Consider the following 22539-nt stretch of genomic DNA (forward strand, 5'->3'; position numbering starts at 1 on the left):
AATCAAGAGTAAGACATTTTACAAAATAATCAATTGAGGGTGCCATCAAGGACTTAAGTGATCTTTTAAAAAAAATAATAGAAGGCATTATAAGAAAAACCAGACAACCGGTAGGGGAAGGTCACAAATAGCTTGGTTTAACCTGTCTACATGACAAGATGTGGTCAGGAAAAATAAACCTTTATGATTGAGTAATATGAGAAAAAGCAACAAAACAGAAATTTCACTTAAAAATCCAACCCAAATAAAGTTCAGTAGGCATTTTTATTGGTACATCTTTATTTGTTTGCTTGTGTGGTTTTTGATATTTCTGCCACCCTTGCTCCAAAAATGGCTTTAATGAAAATTTTTGGGCAGGAAAAACCTTTCTTCAAATAATTTTAAAATGAGTATAGTTTTGGATTTTAGAACTTTGGTGATTTACTCAATTGAAGTCTTTAAAGGTCATAGTGTCTAAATATAAAGGGATCTTCTGAATGACATTTTAAGCATTGATATCAATAAACTATCCGCAAAGCTTACGGCTATAAACTAATGAGATGGTTTGTAATTCCCAGAGGAAAATCTGTGCCATTATTTTATCAAAACAGTCATACGTCTCCATGAAATAAAATCTTTTGTCAAATACCCTTCCATATAACCACCTATCGTCAGGAAAGAATCTATTTTCAAAATGAAAAGTCTTGGAAAATTTACCTAGACCACTTCCTGTCCAGGCTTTAATCATGCCCAGCAAATGTATGTGTTTCAAAGCTTAATTTAAAAGGATTAGATGGAATATGCCAAATTTCCTCCTTTCTGAGTCTAAATAAAGCCTTTACCACCACTTGACAAGTATAAATGATGCCAGACATTTATGCAATTTTTTAAAAAAATTACTAAACTATCTAACTCTTTTAATGTTATTTATATCTAGATTTAACAATCTAATTGTGTATTTTATACATCTTCACTTTCAGAATATTTACTTATTCAACAAGCAGTTTTATAGCCTTAACAGCCCACATTTCTAGTGTCTCTTGAAAGATAAGCTGGAGTCACACCACTGTGAATTTCAGTGTGACAACAGGTTGTGGCCACCACAGAGGTGCTGGTTGTAACAGTCAGCATCTCACAGCCCTCTGCCACAGTTATTACATAGGCTTCAAGGTCCCATTAGCATTTGAGCTTGTACCCTTTGCATAGATTTCTTAATGTACCCTACGAGCATGAAGATGGCACAAGACTGGGCAACGTTTCTTTCTGTTATACACAAGGTCACCATGAGTCAGAGCTAACTCAATGGTAACTAACAGCAACAAGGTCCTGTTACAGTTGTATGATTAAATAGGAAATTAAAAAAAAAAATTTTATCTATACTTTTTATATTCCTGAATTTTGTTTGTCTAATGAGTATTCTCAATTAATTCCCATTGGCACTTGACACTCACCATACCTAATTGGAATCCAAAATGGTCCCTAGAAAAGTTATCTATTATTATCATTGGAGCCTTACTCAAAGAGCCATCTATGGAAATCACTTTCTAAGTAGTCATTCCAATTCTGGGTTTGTTTGTTTCATTCCAATTCCGGGTTTGTTTGTTTGTTTTTACCATTGTTTCCCATTTCTGTCACCCTGGGTGGGTACTGCTTTCTAAAGCATTGTGCAGATCCTGTTATCTCAAAACCCCAAAATCAAGTAAAACAACAAAAAGCTTCAGTGTTTTTTGCCTTCTTTAAAAAAAGAAGAGAAGAGGGCTGAATAATCCGTAAGGCCTCTTATGACCCTAATATTCAATAGTTGTTTGTCGTAATTAATACAATAGTGTAATGTCTCATGCTCTCCCCAGTTGTCTTGGTCCTATGCAGACAGGTTGGAGATACTCTGATATTATCACTGTCCTTGAAACTATGTGATTTGAAAAAAAAAAAAAATGTGCTTAGGGCCCTTAAATTTTCCTTAATTCCTACTGTCCTTTGTGGCTTTTATTTATTTGTTTTGCACGAGAGTTGATACACTCTCATGCTCTTACATTTTTGCATCTTGAATTAAAATTGTTTTGATTTCTTAAATACACACTTGGTAAGCCTAATGCTGACATTTCATAGAAGAAAACTCTCCTTAGAATCTGAGTGGAAATCATCAAATTTGCACTCTTTTCTTTCCCCTATACAAATAGATGCAGAATCCGGACTTGATTTTTTAGAGATCGTCAGGACACAATTAAATTGTTAATTTAAGATTATTTTCTTCAATGGAAGGCATCTCAGAATGCAAGTTTGACAGACAGTCTGAGCAAAAAGAGCACGTTCATCTTAAAATATTGTCTCACATAAGGAACGTACAGCTCTTAGGACTGCAGGTGCTAAATCTTCATCGCCGCCGTCTATTCTTTGAGTTTAAGAGCCTAGTCTGACAAAGTCATTATAATGATTCATTTGTGGAGCTTGCATTGTGCATGGGTTGCTCAAGAGCCCCATAACTGTGTACCGTGAAGTATACGGCAGTTGGTAATTCATGAGTCCACAGTCTCTCGTGGGCAGGAGCAACCTTTTCATTTCCCACAAAGCTCAAGATCTTGGAGTTTGGGGGAAGTTGTCATGAAGGCTGTGGCTCCTGATTTTGAGTTAAAATGAGCACTGGCAGTAAAGTTCCTGAAAAGAGCCCTGGTGGCACCGACTGCTGCCTTCTACCCTTTTCAATGTGCCAGGGTGAGAGAGGGGATTTGAAAGCAACAGAAACATGCAGTTTAGTCAGATAAGGCTTTGAGACTCACTCTAAGACTCCAATATGCTGGCTGGAGCTATAGATTATAACTGGTTTAACAGACGATGGTTTGTAACTCTTTGAACAAAGATTCTCCTTAATATAGAAATAACCAGTAAAAACCAATTGCGATGAGTATATTCTGATTCATGGCGGGCAACTGTGTGTGTGTCAGAAAGGAACCATATTCTGTCAAGTTTCAGTGGCTTATTTTTGGGAATTGGGTCACCAGGTCTTCTGAGCTGCCTCTGAGTGAACTCAAACCTTCAACCTTTCAGTTAGCAGCTGAGCATGTTAACTACTTGCACCACCTGGAGACTCCAATATATAAATACAGTGAAACAAATAAGGTCTTCAAGCTTGAAGAAACAACAAAAGGTTAACAAATAAATCCAAAAAAGGCCTATATTCCTCTTATTCTTTTTAAATAAACAGTTTTCTTTTCTTTTTCTATTTCAAGGAACATTTGACAACCAAGTGTATTTCGTCTTTCCTTTAATGTTAACATACATTCTTATTTTAGTTCCACTCTTTCTCTCCCTTTCTTTCTTGCAGGCTTTGATCTGGTAAAATGTGAAGACCCAGGAGTTCCTAACTACGGCTACAAGATCCGAGATGAAGGCCACTTTACTGACACCACGGTTCTGTACAGTTGTAACCCAGGGTACGCCATGCACGGCGGCAACACTCTGACTTGCCTGAGTGGAGACCGCAGGGTGTGGGATAAACCGCTGCCATCTTGCGTAGGTGAGTTTGAGAGCCGGTTTAGATGACTAAACAAAAGCTCCACCCAAGAGCAGTAGCTGCCCTATTGCTTTGCCTTCACCTTTTGGAAGAGGAGAGTTTTTTTTTTTTTTTTTTTTGATACTCTTTTTCCAGTTTGTGTTTCTATGTATTCAGGAGATTCGTGAGTTTTTTTTTTCATGTGTGGAAACAGATTTCCTAGTACTGTTTTATTAAGAATATATGCACAGACATATTGTTATAATTATGGCATGGGTCTTAAGTGTTTTATCTTCTCAACTGTAATTACTCAAGTATTATTCCTTTTCATCAGGATAATAGTTGGGAAGAAGTAAAGAAGGGAAATGATAAAGAGAATTAATGTGATATTTTCTTGGGGATAGAATACAGAAATGATTGTCTTGGTTTTTAAAAGTTGCTGGGCACTGTAATATCTAGAGCAGATTTTCCCACATTTCCAAATCTCTTACAGCGGAATGTGGTGGTCGGATCCACGTGGCCACTTCGGGGCGCATATTGTCTCCGGGTTACCCAGCTCCCTATGACAACAACCTCCACTGTACTTGGATTATAGAGGCTGACCCAGGAAAGACCATCAGGTATTTGTTCTATTTTTGTTTCAGTGATTCAAGATATGTCTTCTATTATTTAGTGGACATAGTGTATCTCTTATCCAGGGTAAGAAATAAGTTTCTGAGCTAAAGAAGAAAACTTAAAAGTATGGCTAAATCTTTCTTTGGTTCACTTTCTTACATTGATATCCCTCCAAAACTGGTGTAAATTAGGTGTCAGCTTTTGCTGTATAATAAACTACTACCAAAACATGTTGGTGCTCGATAACAGCTGTTCATCTGCTCCTGACTTCTGACCTGGAGCAGCTTGACTGATGGGTCTGGGCTCAGCTGGGCTGGCTGGACCCCTGCACAGGGTTCCTCTGCCCTCAGTAGGCTAAAAAAAAAAAACTCATGTTTATTCACTTAGTGGAAGGGTTCTTAGTAGCCAGAGGTAGAAAACTTTCACACTTCTGCCTGCCTTTGCAAAAAGCCATTTGCCAAAGCAACTTTCATGATCAAGACAAGATTCGAGGCATGAAGAAATAGATTCCGTACATTAATGGGAAGAGTCGTGAAGTCATATTGAAAAGGCCATGTATCCAGGGATGCCCGGAAGTTGTGGTCATTTGGCAATCTAAAGATAGAAGCTAGAGATGGAACAAGAAGTATTGCTATATAAAGTTACAAAAATAATTAAAAACTGCAGAAAATTGTCCAAATGTGTAAACAAAAATGATTGCCCTATTTTAAGTGATAGTTCTAAATTATTATGGTGGATTTTTTTTTTAACCATTTAAGCCATTAAGTTAACAAGTAACGAAAGTAATATTTTTGAAGCAAGTCTCCAGGTTGTAGTCTGAAAATTAAGTTAAAATAATAGTCCATAAAACAAAGTTATTTCAAAATAAGTCATTCTTTAATTATAGCTCTCAGTGAAATAAAAACGAACACAGTCTCCAAAAAAACTTCTTAAAATCTCCATTTTCGCCTTCAATTAACTTTCTATTTTCATTGTATCTGTTCCTAAATCTCTCTACAGAATTCATTTTTTTAAAAAACCCTACTGCTTTGCTAGAGCCCTGGTGGCACAGTGGTTAAATGTTTGGTTGCTAACCAAAGAGTCGGCAGTTTGAATTCACCAGCTGCTCCTTGGAAGCCCTATGGGGCAGTTCTACTCTGTCCTCTAGGTCACTGTGAGTTGGAGCCGACCCCGCAGCAGTTGGTTGGTTTTTTTGTGTTTCCGCTTTACCCCTTCTGCACCAGTCTTAACTGGCATGTCCCTGATTTTGGTCCCTCACCCTGTGCTATTGCTCCCACCAAAGATGAGATGAGCCTCTCTGGTTAAGCCGGCTCCTTCTCAACATCTGTGAAGATAAATACATTGAGAAATCAAAGCCAGAAACCTCTTTCTGGGGGAGATGGAAGGATGGAAGCATTGATAAATTCATATAAACTTAGTAATTTATATTACGTAGAGATCATAGACTCACAGTACTATAACTTCATAACAGTAAAAATGAAATGGGAAACGGTGAAATAAACGCAGGTGTATATTCTGTTCCACAAGGCTCTGTTCCTCTTTGTTGTGGCATGGTTTTTTTTTTTTTCTTATGTGGCCTTTCTGGCCCTCGGTTTGTAATTCTCCCAAAATGATTGTTTGGCAGTTTTTCAAGGGATTGGCAGTTCTACTCTGTCCTTTAGGGTCGCTGTGAGTCAGAATCGACCCGATGGCGCTGGGTTTGTTTTTTTGGTTTGTGGTTGGTTTACTATCCACATAAGCGGCTTGCAAGGGATTTATCTGTTTACTATCTGCATAAAAGGCTTGCAGATCCACCTAATAGGTTTGGCAAGTTAGGATTTGTGTAAAGAATTGGTGGGTTTATGAATGCCACTCCCTGAAATTGGTAAGGAATTTTCCTGTATAAGCGGCCAATCTCATAGAGGCTTTTGAGACCCAGGAGAGTATTGTGTCCTTTGGACATGGGTTGTGTGCTGACAGCCTCCTAGAAGAGCTGTAATACAGATCAAGAGTGGTAGCACTGAGCTGGAAACACTCTCTGAGTGGATAACACTGAAGACCAAGAGAAACGATGACAAGCACAGCATAGCCAAGCAGCAGAGAAATGGCAGCAGTGGTGCTGGCGATGGGAACCGGGAGACTGGCAGATGGTGGCAGTGGGCGGAGTTGGCCAAGGAGAAGATGACTGTGGTGAGCAGAGTCAATCCAAGGAGCGGAGCTGGGTACCTCTGGGCAGGAGGTCGCCAACGGAGCAGAGTCTTGGGCATACACTGTAAAGGGGTTACCATTAAAATTTTGCCTGGAGAGCTGTCATAATGCTGGCCTAACCCTGTCATTGGCCCAGGGTTGTTCCCAAGCTGCTGGTTGTGAGCTGCACCAGCAATCACAGGGGACCAGAGCTGGCCAAGAAAAGCCATGGACAGAGATAGATAGGAAGAGAGAGAGAGACAATCATATCACATCTGACCTGAGCTGATGACATACCTACTGAGGTAGAGAGACACCTGCTGACACATGGTCCATGGCATGCCTGCTGATTGACACAGAACATGATACGGGTAATTTGAGAAGGGTGAGTGGATCCCTTTTTAGACATAAGTGAGTTCCTCCGCTATGATGCTAAGTAGGGTAGTCACAGGGTTAGAAGTGGCTGGCTCACCTCAAATCTGTTCTTGTTTACTGTTTGCTTTCTATAAGTAATCTGTTCTGTTTGTTCACTGTTTGGTTTCTATGAGTAATCTGTTCTCGTGTACTATGTACCTCCTACAATTAATAATAACAGTTTTTAATTGCCAACACTGTTGAAGTACCTTGTGTGTACAACCCAATCAGATCGGATAGTAGGCTCATCCCAGTGGTCTTATTGCTACTAGGAATTTTGAGGCAACTGGCATGTGTTTGAGGGCCCTGGTGGTGCAGTGGTTAAGAGCTCGGCTGCTCACCAAAAGGTCTCAGCTTGAATCCACCAGCTGCTCCTTGGAAATCCTACGGGGCAGTTCTACTCTGCCCTATGGGGTTACTATGGGTCAGAATCAACTTGATAGCAAAAGGTTTGGCATGTGTTTATGCACACAGTTCACTCTGATATTCACCCTCTTCAAAATTCATTTATTTTACTTTTTATTTAATCACGTTAACACTTTGAGGATGAGTAAACTTACACAGCCTAAACTATTACCATTTTCAAACCCTATGTAAGAAATGTTCTTACTATGTAAGAGGAGCAAGAGACAGAACTTAAAGTATGTGTTATTTTATAATAACTTCAAGTATGTGTTATTTTATAATAACCCATTGAAAAATTGGTTAGCTGCCATAGCTCTTAACCACTATGCCGCCAGGTTTTCCATTTTATAATAACCCATTTAAAAGAAGTAAACTGTGTCCTAAATCAAGATCAATGATTAATTAGAAAATTAATTGATGTATTGAGACAAAAAATGAAATGCATTTGAGTAATTTAATTTAACATTTTGTATTCTTCATGAACATCAATGAAGTTACTTTTCCATTAAAATAAATATCCGTTCCTAATTTTGAACTCTTGAACACTTGATTTCAGTAATATAAAAGCCATTAGAGTGATTTTGATTTTCCAAAATCCTAGAAATTACTTATGGTTAGTGGAATAACTTTACACAAACAGAATCTACTTTCACATCTCTGTGCCTCTTAGTTTCCCTTGCGATCTGTTTCCTAGACTTAGAATGAGCAATGTCTTCTCCTAAATGCAAAGATGGTGCAAAGAGGTGAAGTCACACTTTGCAGGTGAAAGTAATACTTCATTAGCATTTCAATAAGAAAAGAGAAAAAGTAATAAAGAATGGTGTAAAGTAATGGAAAATGTATAACTTTTTATATCATGAACTATGATAATTAACCATTAACATTTTCTCTGAGGCAAAATGAAAAAAAAGATTGCATACACTAATTCTTTCAAAATATATAAATATATGCATTTGAATGATAATGTATGTTTACATTATCAAATTTATAAACAGATTTAAAAAAATTAAGACAAATTTGTTTCTACTATGGAAATTAAGAGGGAAACATTAGTATTTATAATTAATTTCTAAAATGATATTCAACTTCATACAAAAATATTTCCAGTGATTAAGTTGTTTTTCTTTAAGGAAATAGTATTTTTTTTAGGCTGAGGTTGGAAAATAGCCCGCTTAAAAGAACATAATGTGTAATTTTAGGCTTAAAATTATACTAAGACTCAGAAAAATAGGTTCTGGTCTTAGCTTTGTTGCCTAGCTTACGAAGTCTTAGTTATTTCATTGGTATTCCAGCCAATATTACTTACACTCTATACTTGAAAATGAGGAATTTATCAGTAATATAACATGAGTCCAGGGATTAATGTTAAGTATTAAGAAAATGTTAATATAAATGGAATTCATTGCTCAGCATGCATGCTGTAATTTTTTAATGTTAATGTTTTTCACTCCCCAAAGAAAAGTAAAAAACAAGATATCAGAAAATGTAAAAAATGCTGGTTTCAATTCTTCAGGCCAATTATTAATGGGCCTGCTTTGATTTCATTGAGGCCTAGAGCAACTACTGATTGTATATTGTTATGACTTTTTATTCAAAGTAATAGAAACCCCCAAAATAGTTATTATTATAGGCTACTTGGATTTGGAAAAGGTTTACAATTTTAACATACATGCTATAAAGCAGTTACCTGAGCAGAATTTAATTAAATAATCACGAAACATTGTAGTAAATTTAGCCACATTAAGTGTTACGTGTAAACATTTCTCTAAGAGACCTCATGTATTTCATTGCTGAGGACAGCTATAATTTATGTAATAAAAGTAGCAGCATTATAAACATCTTCAGCAAGCAACATTAGAGACTATGTTTTACATAATCACATGTGTATATTGTTCCTTAATTTTAATTGCTTTTCTGCAAGTGTAATTTGTCTGGAAAGCTCTCTTTGGAAATATTTCTGTTTGTAATAATTAGCAAGAAATTGTTTTTGGTAGTATAGTTGAAGGAACTTATTTTTAAAAAGCTTTTGCAGTATTTAAAACATTAGAATCATTTCAAAAATTTTTCAAGATTGTCAAAACTGGTCCCAGGCAGGCATTTAAAGAAAATGAAATTCACATTGGTGATCCTGGTCTCCCTTCTGTGTGTCCTTAATTTATTTTTGGGCAGCACTTGGGGTTGTAGAAAGATTAATGTAAGATCTAGTCAGGACATCCAGAATCGTATTAATCTGTTTTTGACAAGCCTTCAAAGTCTCTATAAGAAATATACTCAAGAGGAAATGGCAGGCAAATGAACTCCCTTCATGAGGTGCTTATCTCAAATCTGGATGTCCAGGCTTAGTAAACATGGTTGGATCATGGGTTGGTCTCCCTTTGGTAACGTGATTGACAGGCTTGGGGTCTGCAATCAAAGCATGCCAAATCCTCTCTTTCCAATTAAGACCACAACTGAATATGTCACATCATTTTGTAGATAATGTGAGAAAATAACCGGTCAAGAGAATACCAGTCATCAAAAGAAAAGGGCAGAAGGGCTACAGAGTTTGCCCTCACACCTCCTTAGTTTGGGGTCCTGGTGGTATCTGCTGGGTGTAACGTCCCTTACCAATCACTGAGGAGAGAACGAGTCAGTGGAACCAGGCTCCAGGCACCCCTCACCCACAAGGTTCTGGTGTGCACAACTGCAGTTACACAGTTTAGTTAAATAACACCAGTCCCTCAACAACATGATTTGAATTCCAGTTATCACATTATATTAAATGTGAGAAATTGCCAAGTTTGCTGCTAGCTCTTCACTCCCCAAATCCATGTGTAAGTAACAGATATGCATCATGGTAAGTGATTAATCACGTCAGTGACTGCTCTCTGTATACCTGTTACTCAGTTCATGCACAGACAGAAAAGTGTGTAGTTGTGTTGCCTTCTTGTCTCCGAGTGACATTTAACAAATATGGATAATCAGAAGGGAGAATTGGCCAACAAAGAAGAAAGTGCAACAAAGAAACGAAAAGCGGTAGGGCTGGAAGTGCAGTACTTATTGAAGGTGAACGGAGTTACGGGAGAACCAGCTGGCCGTGGGAACGTTCACACTGTCTGCTCAAGAGACGACAGACGTGTAGCCAGAGGAACAAAGAGAAGGTGAACTTGTGACATAAGAAAGTGGCTGTGAAGAAAAGGATGATGATGTCCTCGGGGAGGTGACCAGACAAAGGCATCAAAGAAATGCTTGGAGATATTTCAGAACATAGAAAGCATAGAAGATAAAATGTGGGAAGCAGATCCAAACTTAGGAAGGAACATGCCAATTCTCGAAGGCTTAGAAAACATAGCTGAGCCAAATCGTAAGTTATGTGGCAAGAATAAGGTGGCAAACACTGTTCAGATGATTCATGATAAGTTTTTTACCAAGAGATAAAACATTTTAATTCTCAGTGTTTCAAATGTTTTAAGTTACAGGGTACTAGGCAAGCAATTGGAGTCCCTGGGTGGGGCACATGGTTAATGTGCTCAGCTGCTAACTGAAAGTTTTGCAGTCCAGTCCACCAGTAGCGCCTTGAAAGAAATGCCTGGAGATCTACTTCAGGAAAATCAACCCTATGGAGGACAGTTCTACCCTGACACACATGGGGTCATCAAGAGTTGAAGTTAACTAGATGACAACTTTTTTTTTTTAGACAAATATTAGGCTCACTATCTTTTTTTTTTTTAATTTTCTATGTGTTTGTAGCCAAAAGTAAGTGAATTTTTACTGTTTTGACAGAAACCAGAAACCATTAAAGGTCATGGAATATTTGTAATCTTTCCCGTTGATTGCTAATATCCCTTTGAGTGGTTTCAGCCTGCACTCTATTGCAAAACAAGGACCGCTTCACGTTACCTAACCTTACATCAGTGGAAACAACTCTGGTTATCCTGTGAAATGAGGAGATCAAAGGGAAGAGTGTTTCAATTTGGGCGTATTTCCTCCTTTCACTAAAGCTCTAGGTCCATAAAACAAGTTCCAGTCAATTTCCTTGATCTTGGAGGGAAAGGGGATATTGGCTTCCATAAGAAACTAATATTAGTGTGTTAAATTATGAATTCATTGCATATTTATATTTTTATTAAGGACACTAGGAAAGCCAATTCTTAAAGTGATGTTACTTTTAATCAGGGCAACATTTCTAGATGCTCCTGAAATCACATCCCATAGGTGGATACACTGAGAAGTTAATTTGGTCCCATAGGCTCTACTTATGGGATATTCTCTGTCTTCTACGAAGGCATCTCTCCCTGGATCCTGTCATAATTTTTCAACTTCTTACAGCACAACTCCTCACAAATATACCCCAAAACCAAAAAAACCAAATCCAGTGCCGTCGAGTCAATTCTGACTTAAAGCAACCCTATAGGACAGAGTAGAACTGCCCCATAGAGTTTCCAAGGAGCGCCTGGCTGATTCCAACTGCCAACCCTTTGGTTAGCAGCTGTAGCACTTAAGCACTACGCCACCAGAGTTTCCAAATAAACCCCAGACACTTCGAGTTCATTATCATTATTGTTTCTTACAGGCCTGTTTGTACTTTTTCAGTCCTTGTTTCTGTTAATACTTCTATTGTCCTCCAACAGGCTAGAGATTTTAATATTCAGTATTATCTTTTCCTTATTCCTTTTTCCCAAATCTTCAACTCTTTCCGTCTTAAAAAAAAATGCATTAGTATATTATCTTACGGAATTCTTTTGGTGAATTACATTAAATCTCTCCATGTTGTTTGTTGCCATTGACTTGATTCCAACTCATGGCGACCCAGGTGTGCAGAGTAGAACTGCTCCATAGGGTTTTTCAAGGCCGTGGCCTTTCAGAAGCAGGTCACCAGGCTTGTCTTCCAAGGTACCTCTGAAGGGGCTCAAACAGCCAATCTTTGGGCTAGCAGTTGAGCACTTAACTATTTGTGCCACGCAAGGTCTCCAAATTTCTTCATAATAGATGCTGAAAAAAGTGGAACGTGAAATAAAAGCCTTGTCAGTTCAATATTGGTTTATGTTTCTTTTCTTATGTTCCATATCAGTTCCTTATATAAAGCTCCCATTACTTTTGTCTTAATTTAATGTTTTCCCAAATGAATTTTCAAGGCTACCCTTGGCCCTTGTGAATTGCTTAAACACTGCCATTGCTAATCAGCTAGTGTAAGCTCCTTAACCAGAACTGTGATGTCCTAAGTGATATGGCTGATAAGGCCCATAAAAGTTTGTCTTCTACACTCACACTTCATGTTTCAGTGTCGAAGAAGCGTTAGTTTCTGCTCACAGCCTACGCTATGGCAGCTCTGTCTTGACCTAGGCTTTCCCTGGTTTTCTCCTCATATCCACACCTGTAGATTCCTCTCATCTTTTAGGGCCTGGTTAAAATGCCAACTCCTCAGTTAGTATTTCATTCTTATTATCCCATCTAAAAATAATCAGTTTCCTCTTCTTGGCTCAGTATTTCCCTTCAAAACGTACCCTCCTTCTGAATGTCTTTGTTAATGTCATAATCATGTATAAAGACATTCAAGCTAGACCCCTTAGTATCATGAAAATCTTCTCTCCCAACTACATTCAGTTGATCATTAAACCCATTGCCGTCGAGTCGATTCTGACTCATAGGGACCCTGTAGGACAGAGTAGAACTGCCCCATAGAGTTTACGAGGAGCACCGGGTGGATTTGAACTGCCGACCTCTTGGTTAGCAGCTGTAGCACTTAACCACTATGCCACCAGGGTTTCCACTGATCATTATGCCCCGTTATTTCTGTCTCTGAAGGCTCCCAAATACATCTCCCCGACCCCATCTCTGCTAGTACTTCCCTTTCCAGACCTTCATAATTCATTAGGTCTGTTACGATATCTTCGTCCTGTGACAGCTCCCCTCTCTCATCCACTGTTACCATTTTAAGCAAACTGTTTTATTTTGTTAATAAGAAAAAATCATTTTAAATGACTGCAAAATTAATCGACATCTAGACATTTTGAAAAAGTTAAAAAATAAATAAATTATACATAATTCCCATACCCAGACATCACTGTTATCACATTAGCACATGTCTACCATGTATCTATACACGTTCTATACTGTGGAGGTGTATAATTAATTGTCATCAATTTTTCACTGTTATTTATGTTATTTCTAATACTTGATATTATATATATATAAGGATTTGAGAAGTAGTCTTGCAGTAAACCTTTGCTTGTGTTTCTAATACCTTAGAATAAATTTCTAGAAATATTTTTGCTCATTCAAATAGTGCAAATGTTTTTACCTGACTTAATATAAATCCTTCTATCAAGCAAAACTGTTCAATTTATCTGCTAAACAAAAAAACCTCTTTTGTCTGTTCATTATATGAAGAATAAATTCAAGCTCATTTTATGTGACAGACAAAGGTATATTTCTTTATTTTGAAATAATATAAAAGTGTTACAGAAAAATAAAAATTCTAAAAAGTATTTTTCAAACTAATCATTCACTTTATATGGAAAGGGAAGAAGCCCCGGATAAGTAAAGCACTACTGAAGAAGAATGAAGTAGGAGGACTCCCACTACCTGACCTCAGAATCTACTATACAGCTATGGTAGTCAAAACAGCCTGGTACTGGTAAAACAACAGATACACTGACCAACGGAACAGAATTGGGAACCCAGGTGTAAATCCATCCACCTACAGTCACCTAATCTTCAACAAGGACCCAAAGTCCATCAAATGGGGAAAAGACAGCCTTTTTCACAAATGGTGCTAACAAAACTGAATGGCCGTCTGCAAAAAAAATGAAACAGGACCTCACACCATAAACGAAAACTAATTCAATGGATCAAAGACCTAAATATAGAACCAAAAACTGTAAAGATCAAAGAAGAAAAAAGTAGGATCAATGCTAGAGGCCTTAATAAATGGCATTAACAGGATACAAACCATAACTAACAACATACAAACTCCAGAAGATAAGCTAGACAACTGGGATCATCTAAAAATTAAATGCTTATGCTCATCAAAAGATTTCACCAAAAGAGTAAAAAGAGAACTTACATACTGGGAAAACATTTTTGGCTATGACAAATCCAACAAAGGTCTAATCTCTAAAATCTACAGGAAAATCTAACACCTCTACAAAAAAAAACAGATAATCCAACTAAAAAATGGGCAAAGGATATGAACAGACCCCTCACCAAAGAAGACATTCAAGTTTGCTAACACATACATGAAGAAGTGTTCGCAATCATTAGTCATTAGAGAAATGCAGATCAAAACAACGAGATACTATCTCACCCTGATATTACTGGCATGAATCAAAAAAAAAGAAAAAAAAAACAAAATAACTAATGTTGGAGAGGCTGCGGGGAGGTTGGAACTCTTATGCCCTGCTGGTGGAAAAATGATACAACCATTCCCACCAGCAGGGCGTAAGAGATCCAATTTGGAAAACGATATGATGCTTTTGAAAAACGATATGACGCTTTCTTAAAAATCTAGAAATGGAAATACCATATGATCCAGCAATCCCACTCCTAGGAATATATCCTAGAGAAATAAGAGCTGTCACACAAATAGACATATGCACACCCATGTTCATTGCAGCATTGTTCACAGTAGCAAAAAGATGGAAACAACCTAGATGCCCGTCAACAGATGAATGAATAAACGAACTATGGTAATACACACAATGAAATACTACACAACAATAAACAACAATAATGAATCAGCAAAACATCTCACAACATGGATGAATCAGGAGGGCATTATGCTGAGTGAAATAAATCAATCTCAAAAGGACAAATACTGCATGAGACCACTACTATAAAAACTCATGAAAAGGTTTACACACGAAAAGAATCTCTGATGGTTACTAGGAAGGGGAGGGGTAGGAAGGAAAAACACTAAGTAGACAACAGATAAGTGGTAACTCTGGTGAAGGTTAAGACAGTACACGATACTGGGGAAGCCAGCACAACTTGACAAAGACAAGGTCATGCAAGCTCCATTGACACATCCAAACTCCCTGGAGGGACCGAGTTGCTGGGCTGAGGGCTGTGCAGACCATGGTCTCAGGAAACATCTACCTCAACTGGTATAACATAGCTATAAAGAAAATGTTCTACATTCTACTTTGGTGAGTAGCGTCTGGGGTCTTAAAAGCCTGTGAGCGGCCACCTAGGGTACTCCACTGGTCTCACCCCGTCTGGAGCCAGGGAGAATGGAGAAAACCAAAGATACAAGGTAAAGATTAGTCCGAATGACTAATGGACCACAAGCACTACAGCCTCCACCAGACTGAGTCCAGCACAACTAGATGGTGCCAGGCTAACACCACCAAATGCTCTGACAGGGATCACAATAGATGGCCCCAGACAGAGCTAGAGAAAAATGTAGAACAAGATCTTAACTTACAAAAAAAAAAAAAAAACTAGACTTACAGGTCTGACAGACAGTAGAGAAACCCCGAGAGTATGGCCCCCGAACACCCCTTTAGCTTAGCAATGAAATCACTCCTGAGGTTCACCCTTCAGCCCAAGATGAGACAAGCCCATAAAACAAATTAAGACTAAACGGGTGCACCAGCCCAGGGCAAAGACGAGAAGGTAGAAGGGGGCAGGAAACCTGGTAATAGGGAACTCAACGTCAAGAAGCAGAAAGTGTTGACATGGCATGCAGTTGGCAACCAACGTCACAAAATAATATGTGTGCTAATTGTTTAATGAGAACCTAGTTTGTTCTGTAAATGTTCATCTAAACTGCAATAAAAAAGAGAAAAATTATTTTTCAGTAATCCTAGACCTCAAAGATAACTACACCTGAAAATTTAGTATATATACTTTATAATTTTTCTGCACAAATACAAATATATGGAATTTTTCTTATCTATTTCCTTAATTCCTTAAGCATCTGTCAGTTTTTTGTGCTGTGGTGGCTTACATGTAGCTGTGATCCTGGAAGCTATGCAATCGGTATTTCAAACACAAGCAGGGTCACCCACTGTGGACAGGTTTCAGTGGAGCTTCCAGGCTAAGACAGACTAGGAAGAAGGAACTGGCAGTCTATTTTTGAAATAATTGGCCAGTGAAAACTTTATGAATAGCAGTGGAACATTGTCTGGTACGGTGCCGGACATAAGGCCCTCAGATTGTAAGGCATTCAAAATACAACTGGGGAAGAGCTCCTCTTCAAAATAAAGTCGACGTTAATGATGTGGATAGAGTAAAGCTTTGGGAAACTTCATTTGCTGAGGTGGGATGACTCAAAATGAGCAGAAACAGCTGCAAACATCCATTAATAATTGGACCATGGAATGGACAAAGTACGAATCTAGGAAAATTGGAAGTCATAAAAAACAGAACGGAATGCATAAAGATGGATATCCTAGGCATTAGTAGTGAGCTGAAATGGACTGATACTGACCGTTTTGACGTGTTTTCATTCTCACTTGATTCTAGGAATTTCTTGATTCCATCTCTGATTTCTTCTGTTATCCAGTGGTTTTTAAGCAGGGTGTTCTTCAGTTTCCATGTAATTGATTTTTTTTTCCTTGCTTTTCCTGTCGTTAATGTCTACTTTGACAGTATTGTCGTCAGAGAAGATACTTTGTGTTATTTCAGTGTTTTGAATTTTGTTGAGGGTTGCTCTCTGGCCTAAAATGTGTTCTATTCTGGAGAATATTCCATATGCGCTGGAAAAGAATGTGTATTTTGCAGCTGTTTAGTGGAGTATTCTATATATGTCTATGAGGTCAAGTTGCCTGATTGTGCCCTTTAGCTCTTCTGTATCTTTCTGAGTTTCTTTCTAGATATTCTGTCCTTTACTGAGATTGGTGTCTTGAAATCTCCTACTATTATTGTGGAACTGTGATATTGACCATTTTGAGTCAGACAATCATATGGTCTACTATGTCATATGACAAATTGAAGATGAATGATATTGCATTCATTGTAAAAAAGATCTCAAGACCTATCATGAAGTGCTTTCTATCTCCAAATCTTTGCACGTCATTATAATACTTTGTCTTCTCAAACCACCCTTTGAATTCTTCTGTTCCGTTCCTTTACTTCATAAATTCTTCCTTTTGCTTTAGTTGCTCGACATTCATGAGTGAGTTTCATCTGACATCCATCTTGATCTTTTCATTCTTTCTTGTCTTTTCAATGACCACTTACTTTCTTCATGTATGATGTCCTTGATGTCATGCCACAACTTGTGTGGTCTTCAGTAATAGTGTTCAATGCATCAAATCTATTCTTGAGATGGTCTCTAAATTCAGGTGGGATATATTCAAGGTCATATTTTGGCTCTCGTGGTCTTGCTCTGATTTTCACCAGTTCCAGCTTGAACTTGCATGTGAGCAATTTATGGTCTTTTCCACAGTTGGCCCCTGGCCTTGTTCCGACTAATGATATTGAGCTATTTCATCATTTCTTTCCACAGGTATACTAAATTTGATTCTTGTATGCTCCATCTGGTGAGGTCCATCCATATAGTCACCATTTGTTTTGGTGAAAGAAGGTATTTGCAATAAAGAAATCGTTGGTCTTGCAAAATTCTGTCATTCGATCTCTGGTATTGTTTCTATCACCAAGGCCATATTTTCCAACTACCGATCCTTCTTCTTTGGTTCCAACTTTTGCAATCTAGTCACCAGTAATTATGAATGCATCTGGATTGCATGTTTGATCAATTTCAGACTGCAGCAGCTATAAAAAATCTTCTATTTCTTCATCTTTGGTCTTCATGGTTGGTGCATAAATTTGAATAACAGTCGTATTAACTGGTTTTCCCGGTAGGCATATGGATATTGTCCTATCACAGGCAGCGTTGTACTTCAGGATAGATCTTGAAATGTTGTTTTTGATGATGAATGCAACACCATTCCTCTTCAAGTTGTCATTCCCAGCGTAGTAGACTATATGATTGTCCAATTCAAAATGGCCAATACCAGTCCATTTCAGCTCACTAATGCCTGAACAGAAGATTTCAAAGGGTGCCTCAAGAAGACAAAGTAAAGTATTATAATGACACGTGCAAAAAAAACTGGAGATAGAAAACCAAAAGGGAAGAACACGTTCGGCTTTTCTCAAGCTGAAAGAACTGAAGAAAAAATTCAAGCTTCAAGTTGCAATAGTGAAGGATTCTATGGGGAAATATTAAACAACGCAGGAAGCATCAAAAGAAGATGGAAAGAAGACACAGAGTCATTATACCAAAAAGAATTAGTCGATGTTCAACCATTTCAAGAGGTAGCATATGATTAGGAACCAGTGGTACTGAAGGAAGAAGTCCAAGCTACTCTGAAGGCATTGGTGAAGAACAAGTCTCCAGGAATTGATGGAATATCAATTGAGATGTTTCAACAAACAGATGCACTGCTGGAGGTGCTCGCTCACTCGTTTATGCCAAGAAATATGGAAGACAGCTTCCTGGCCAACTGACTGGAAGAGATCCATATTTATGGCTATTCCCAAGAAAGGTGATCCAACCGAATGTGGAAATTATAGAACAATATCATTAATATCACACGCAAGCAAAATTTTGCTGAAGATCATTCAAAGATGGCTGCAGCAGTATATCGACAGGGAGCTGCCAGAAATTCAGGCTGGTTTCAGAAGAGGACATGGAACCAGGGATATCATTGCTGATGTCAGATGGATCCTGGCTGGAAGCAGAGAATACCAGAAGGATGTTTTACTGTATTTTATTGACTATGCAAAGACATTCAACTGTGTGGATCATAACAAATTATGGATAACATTGTGAAGAATGGGAATTCCAGAACTCTTAATTGTGCTCATGAGGAACCTGTACGTAAATCAAGAGGCAGTTGTTCATACAGAACAAGGGGATACTGATTGGTTTAAAGTCAGGAAAGGTGTGCATCAGGGTTGTATCCTTTCAGCATACCTATTCAATATGTATGCTGAGCAAATAATCCCAGATGCTGGACTGTATGAAGAAGAACAGGGCATTAGGATCAGAGGAAGACTCATTAAAAACCTGCGTTATGCAGATGATAAAATCTTGTTTGCTGAAAGTGAAAAGGACTTGAAGCACTTACTAATGAAGATCAAAGACCACAGCCTTCCGTATGGATTGCACCTCAACATGAAGAAAACAAAAATCCTCACAACTGGACCAATAAGCAACATCATGATAAATGGAGAAAAGATTGAAGTTGTCAAGGATTTCATTTTACTTAGATCCACAATCAACGGCCATGGAAGCAGCAGTCAAGAAATCAAATGACACATTGCATTGGGTAGATCTGCTGCAAAGGACCTCTTGAAAGTGTTGAAAAGCAAAGATGTCACCTTGAAGACTAAGGTGTGCCTGACCCAAGCCATGGTATTTTCAATCACATCATATGCATGTGAAAGCTGGATAGTGAATAAGGAAGACTGAAGAAGAATTGATGCCTTTGAATTGTGGTGTTGGTGAAGAATATTGCCTATACCACAGACTGCCAAAAGAATGAATGATTCTGTCTTAGAAGAAGTACAACCAGAATGCTGTTAGAAGCAAGGATCGTGCGACTGTGTTTTACATACTTTGGACTTGTTATCAGGAGGGATCAGTCCCTAGAGAAGGACATCATGGTTGGCAAAGTACAGGGTCAGCGGAAAAGAGGAAGACCCTCAACGAGGTGAATTGACACAGTGGCTGCAACAATGAGATCAAGCATAACAACAATTGTAAGGATGGGGCAGGACCAGGCAGTGTTTCGTTCTGTTGTTCATAGGGTCACTATGAGTCAGAACCGACTGGATGGCACCTAACAACAACAACAACACCACCCTGAAGTGCAATGCTGCCAATGATAGGATAATATTCATATGACCGTATGAAGAAAAGTTAATACCACTATTATTCAAATTTACCCACCAACCACTAATGCCAAACATGAGGAATTTGAAGATTTTTCCCAACTTCTGCAGACTGAAATTGATCGAATGTGCAATCAAGACGCATTGATAGTTACTGGTGATTGGAATGCAAAAGTCGGAAACAAAGAAGAAGGATCAGAAAATATGGCCTTGGTGATAGAAAAAAATGCTGGAGATCAAATGATAGAATTTTGCAAGACCAATGATTTCTTCTTTGCAAATACCTTTTTCCAAAAACGTAAACAATGACTATACATGTGGAGGAAACCCTGGTGGCGTAGTGGTTAAGCACTACGACTGCTAACCAAAAGGTTGGCAGTTCAAATTCACCAAGCACTCCTTGGAAACTCTATGGGGCAGTTCTACTCTGTCCTATAGGGTCAGTGTAAGTCGGAATTGACTCAACTGCAGTGGGTTTGGTTTGGTTTTGGTTACACATATGGACCTCAGCAGATGGAATACACAGGAATCAAATTGACTATACCTGTGGAAAGAAATGATGGAAAAGCTCAATATTATCAGTTAGGACAAGGCCAGGGGCTGACCGCGGAACAGACCATCAACTGCTTACATGCAAGTTCAAGTTGAAGCTGAAGAAAGTTAGAACAAGTCCACAAAAGCCAAAATACAAACGAGTATATCCCGACTGAATTTAGAGACCATCTCAACAATAGATTTGACATGTCGAACACTAATGACCTAAGACCACATGAGATGTGCAATGACATCAAGGACATCATACGTGAAGAAAGCAAGAGGTCATTAAAAAGACAGGAAAGGAAGAAAAGACAAAAATGGATGTCAGAAGAGACTCTGAAACTTGCTCTTGAACATGGAGTAGCTAAAGCAAAAGGAAGAAATGATGAAGTAAAAGGGCTGAGTGGAAGATTTTAAAGGGCAGCCTGAGAATACAAAGTAAAGTATTGTAATGATATGTGCAAAGACCTGGAGTTAAAAAAAATCAAAAAGGAAGAACACACTCAGCATTTCTCAAGCTGAAAGAGCCGAAGAAAAAATTCAAGCCTCAAGTTGCAATATTGAAGAATTCTGCAGGGCAGAATGACTCAGGAAGCATCAAGAAGATGGAGGGAATATACATAGTTACTGTACAAAAAAGAACTGGTAAACCTTCAACCATTTCGGGAAGTAGCATATGATCAAAAAATAAGGCTCCAGGAATTGACGGAATACCAATTGAGATGTCTCAACAAACAGATGCAGTGCTGGAGATGCTCATTCATCTATGTCAGGAAATTTGGAAGACAGCTTCCTGGCCACCTGACTGGAAAAGATTCATGTTTTTAACCATTTAAAGGTGACCCAGTAGAATGCAGAAATTATCGAACAATATCATTAATATCACCCACGAGTAAAATTTTGCTGAAGATCATTCAAAGATGGCTGCAGCATTACATTGACAGGAAACTGCCAGAAATTCAAGCTGGATTCAGAAGAGGACAAGTGATATCATTGCTGATGTGGGATGGATCTTGGCTGAAATCAGAGAATACCAGAAAGATGTTTATCTGTGTTTTATTGACTATGCAAAGGCATTCGACTTTGTGGGTCATGACAAATTAAGGATAACATTTCAAAGAGTGGGAATTCCAGAACACTTTAATTGTGCTCATAAGGAACCTGTACAAAGGCCAAAAGGCAGTCATTTGAACGGAACAAAGGAATACTGCATGGTTTAAAGCCAGGAAAGGTATGCATCAGGGTTGTACCTTTTCACCATACTTTTTTAAATCTGTATGCTGAGCAAATAATCTGACAAGCTAGACTATGTGAAGAAGAATGTCACATCAGGATTGGAGGAAGACTCATTAACAGTCTGCAATATGCAGATGTCACAACCTTGCTTGCTGAAAGTAAAAGAGACCTTGAAGCACTTACTGATGAAGATCAAAGAGCACAGCCTTAAGTATGGATCGTACCTCAACAAAAATCCTCACAAATGGACCAAAAAGTAACATCATGATAAATGGAGAAAATATTGAAGTTGTCAAGGATTTCATTTTACTTGTATCCACAATCAACACCCATGGGAGCAGGAGTCAGGAAGTCAAATGACATGTTGCATTGAGCAAATCTGCTGCAAAAGACCTCTTTAAAGCATTGAAAAGCAAAGATGTCCCATTGAGGACTAAGGTGCACCTGACCCACACCATTGTATTTTTAATGGCTTCTTGCACACAACGGGTGTTGCACATGCAAAAGCTGGATAACGAATAAGGAAGAACCAAGAAGAATGGATGCCTTTCAATTCCAGTGTTGGCAAAGAATATTGAATATGCCATGGACTGCCAGAAGAGCAAACAACTCTGTCTTGGTAGTATAGTCAGAATGCTCCTTAGAAGCAAGTATGGCAAGACTATATCTCACATACTTTGGACATGTTATCAGAAGACATCAATCCCTGGAGAAGGACATCATGCTTGGTAAAGGGTCATCAAAAAGAGGAAGACCCTCAATGAAATGGATTAACATAGTGGGTGCAGCAGTGGGAACATGCATAACAACGGTTGTGAGAATTTTTTCAGGACTGAGCATCATTTCCTCTTGTTATACATGGGGTCGCTATGAGT

At 38.3% G+C, this 22539-nt stretch overlaps 1 protein-coding gene across 1 annotated transcript in view; it reads left to right on the forward strand.

The window, feature by feature from the left end:
* CSMD1 (CUB and Sushi multiple domains 1) overlaps positions 1-22539 on the forward strand; it is a 2087969-nt gene that overhangs the window by 1726142 nt on the left and 339288 nt on the right. The window contains exons 24-25 of the mRNA XM_049902971.1: positions 3302-3493; positions 3963-4089. Of these exons, the coding sequence (XP_049758928.1) occupies positions 3302-3493; positions 3963-4089 (319 nt within the window). The remainder of the gene's footprint in view (positions 1-3301; positions 3494-3962; positions 4090-22539) is intronic.

The sequence above is a fragment of the Elephas maximus genome, chromosome 12 (assembly GCF_024166365.1).
Source record: "Elephas maximus indicus isolate mEleMax1 chromosome 12, mEleMax1 primary haplotype, whole genome shotgun sequence".
Taxonomy (NCBI): domain Eukaryota; kingdom Metazoa; phylum Chordata; class Mammalia; order Proboscidea; family Elephantidae; genus Elephas; species Elephas maximus.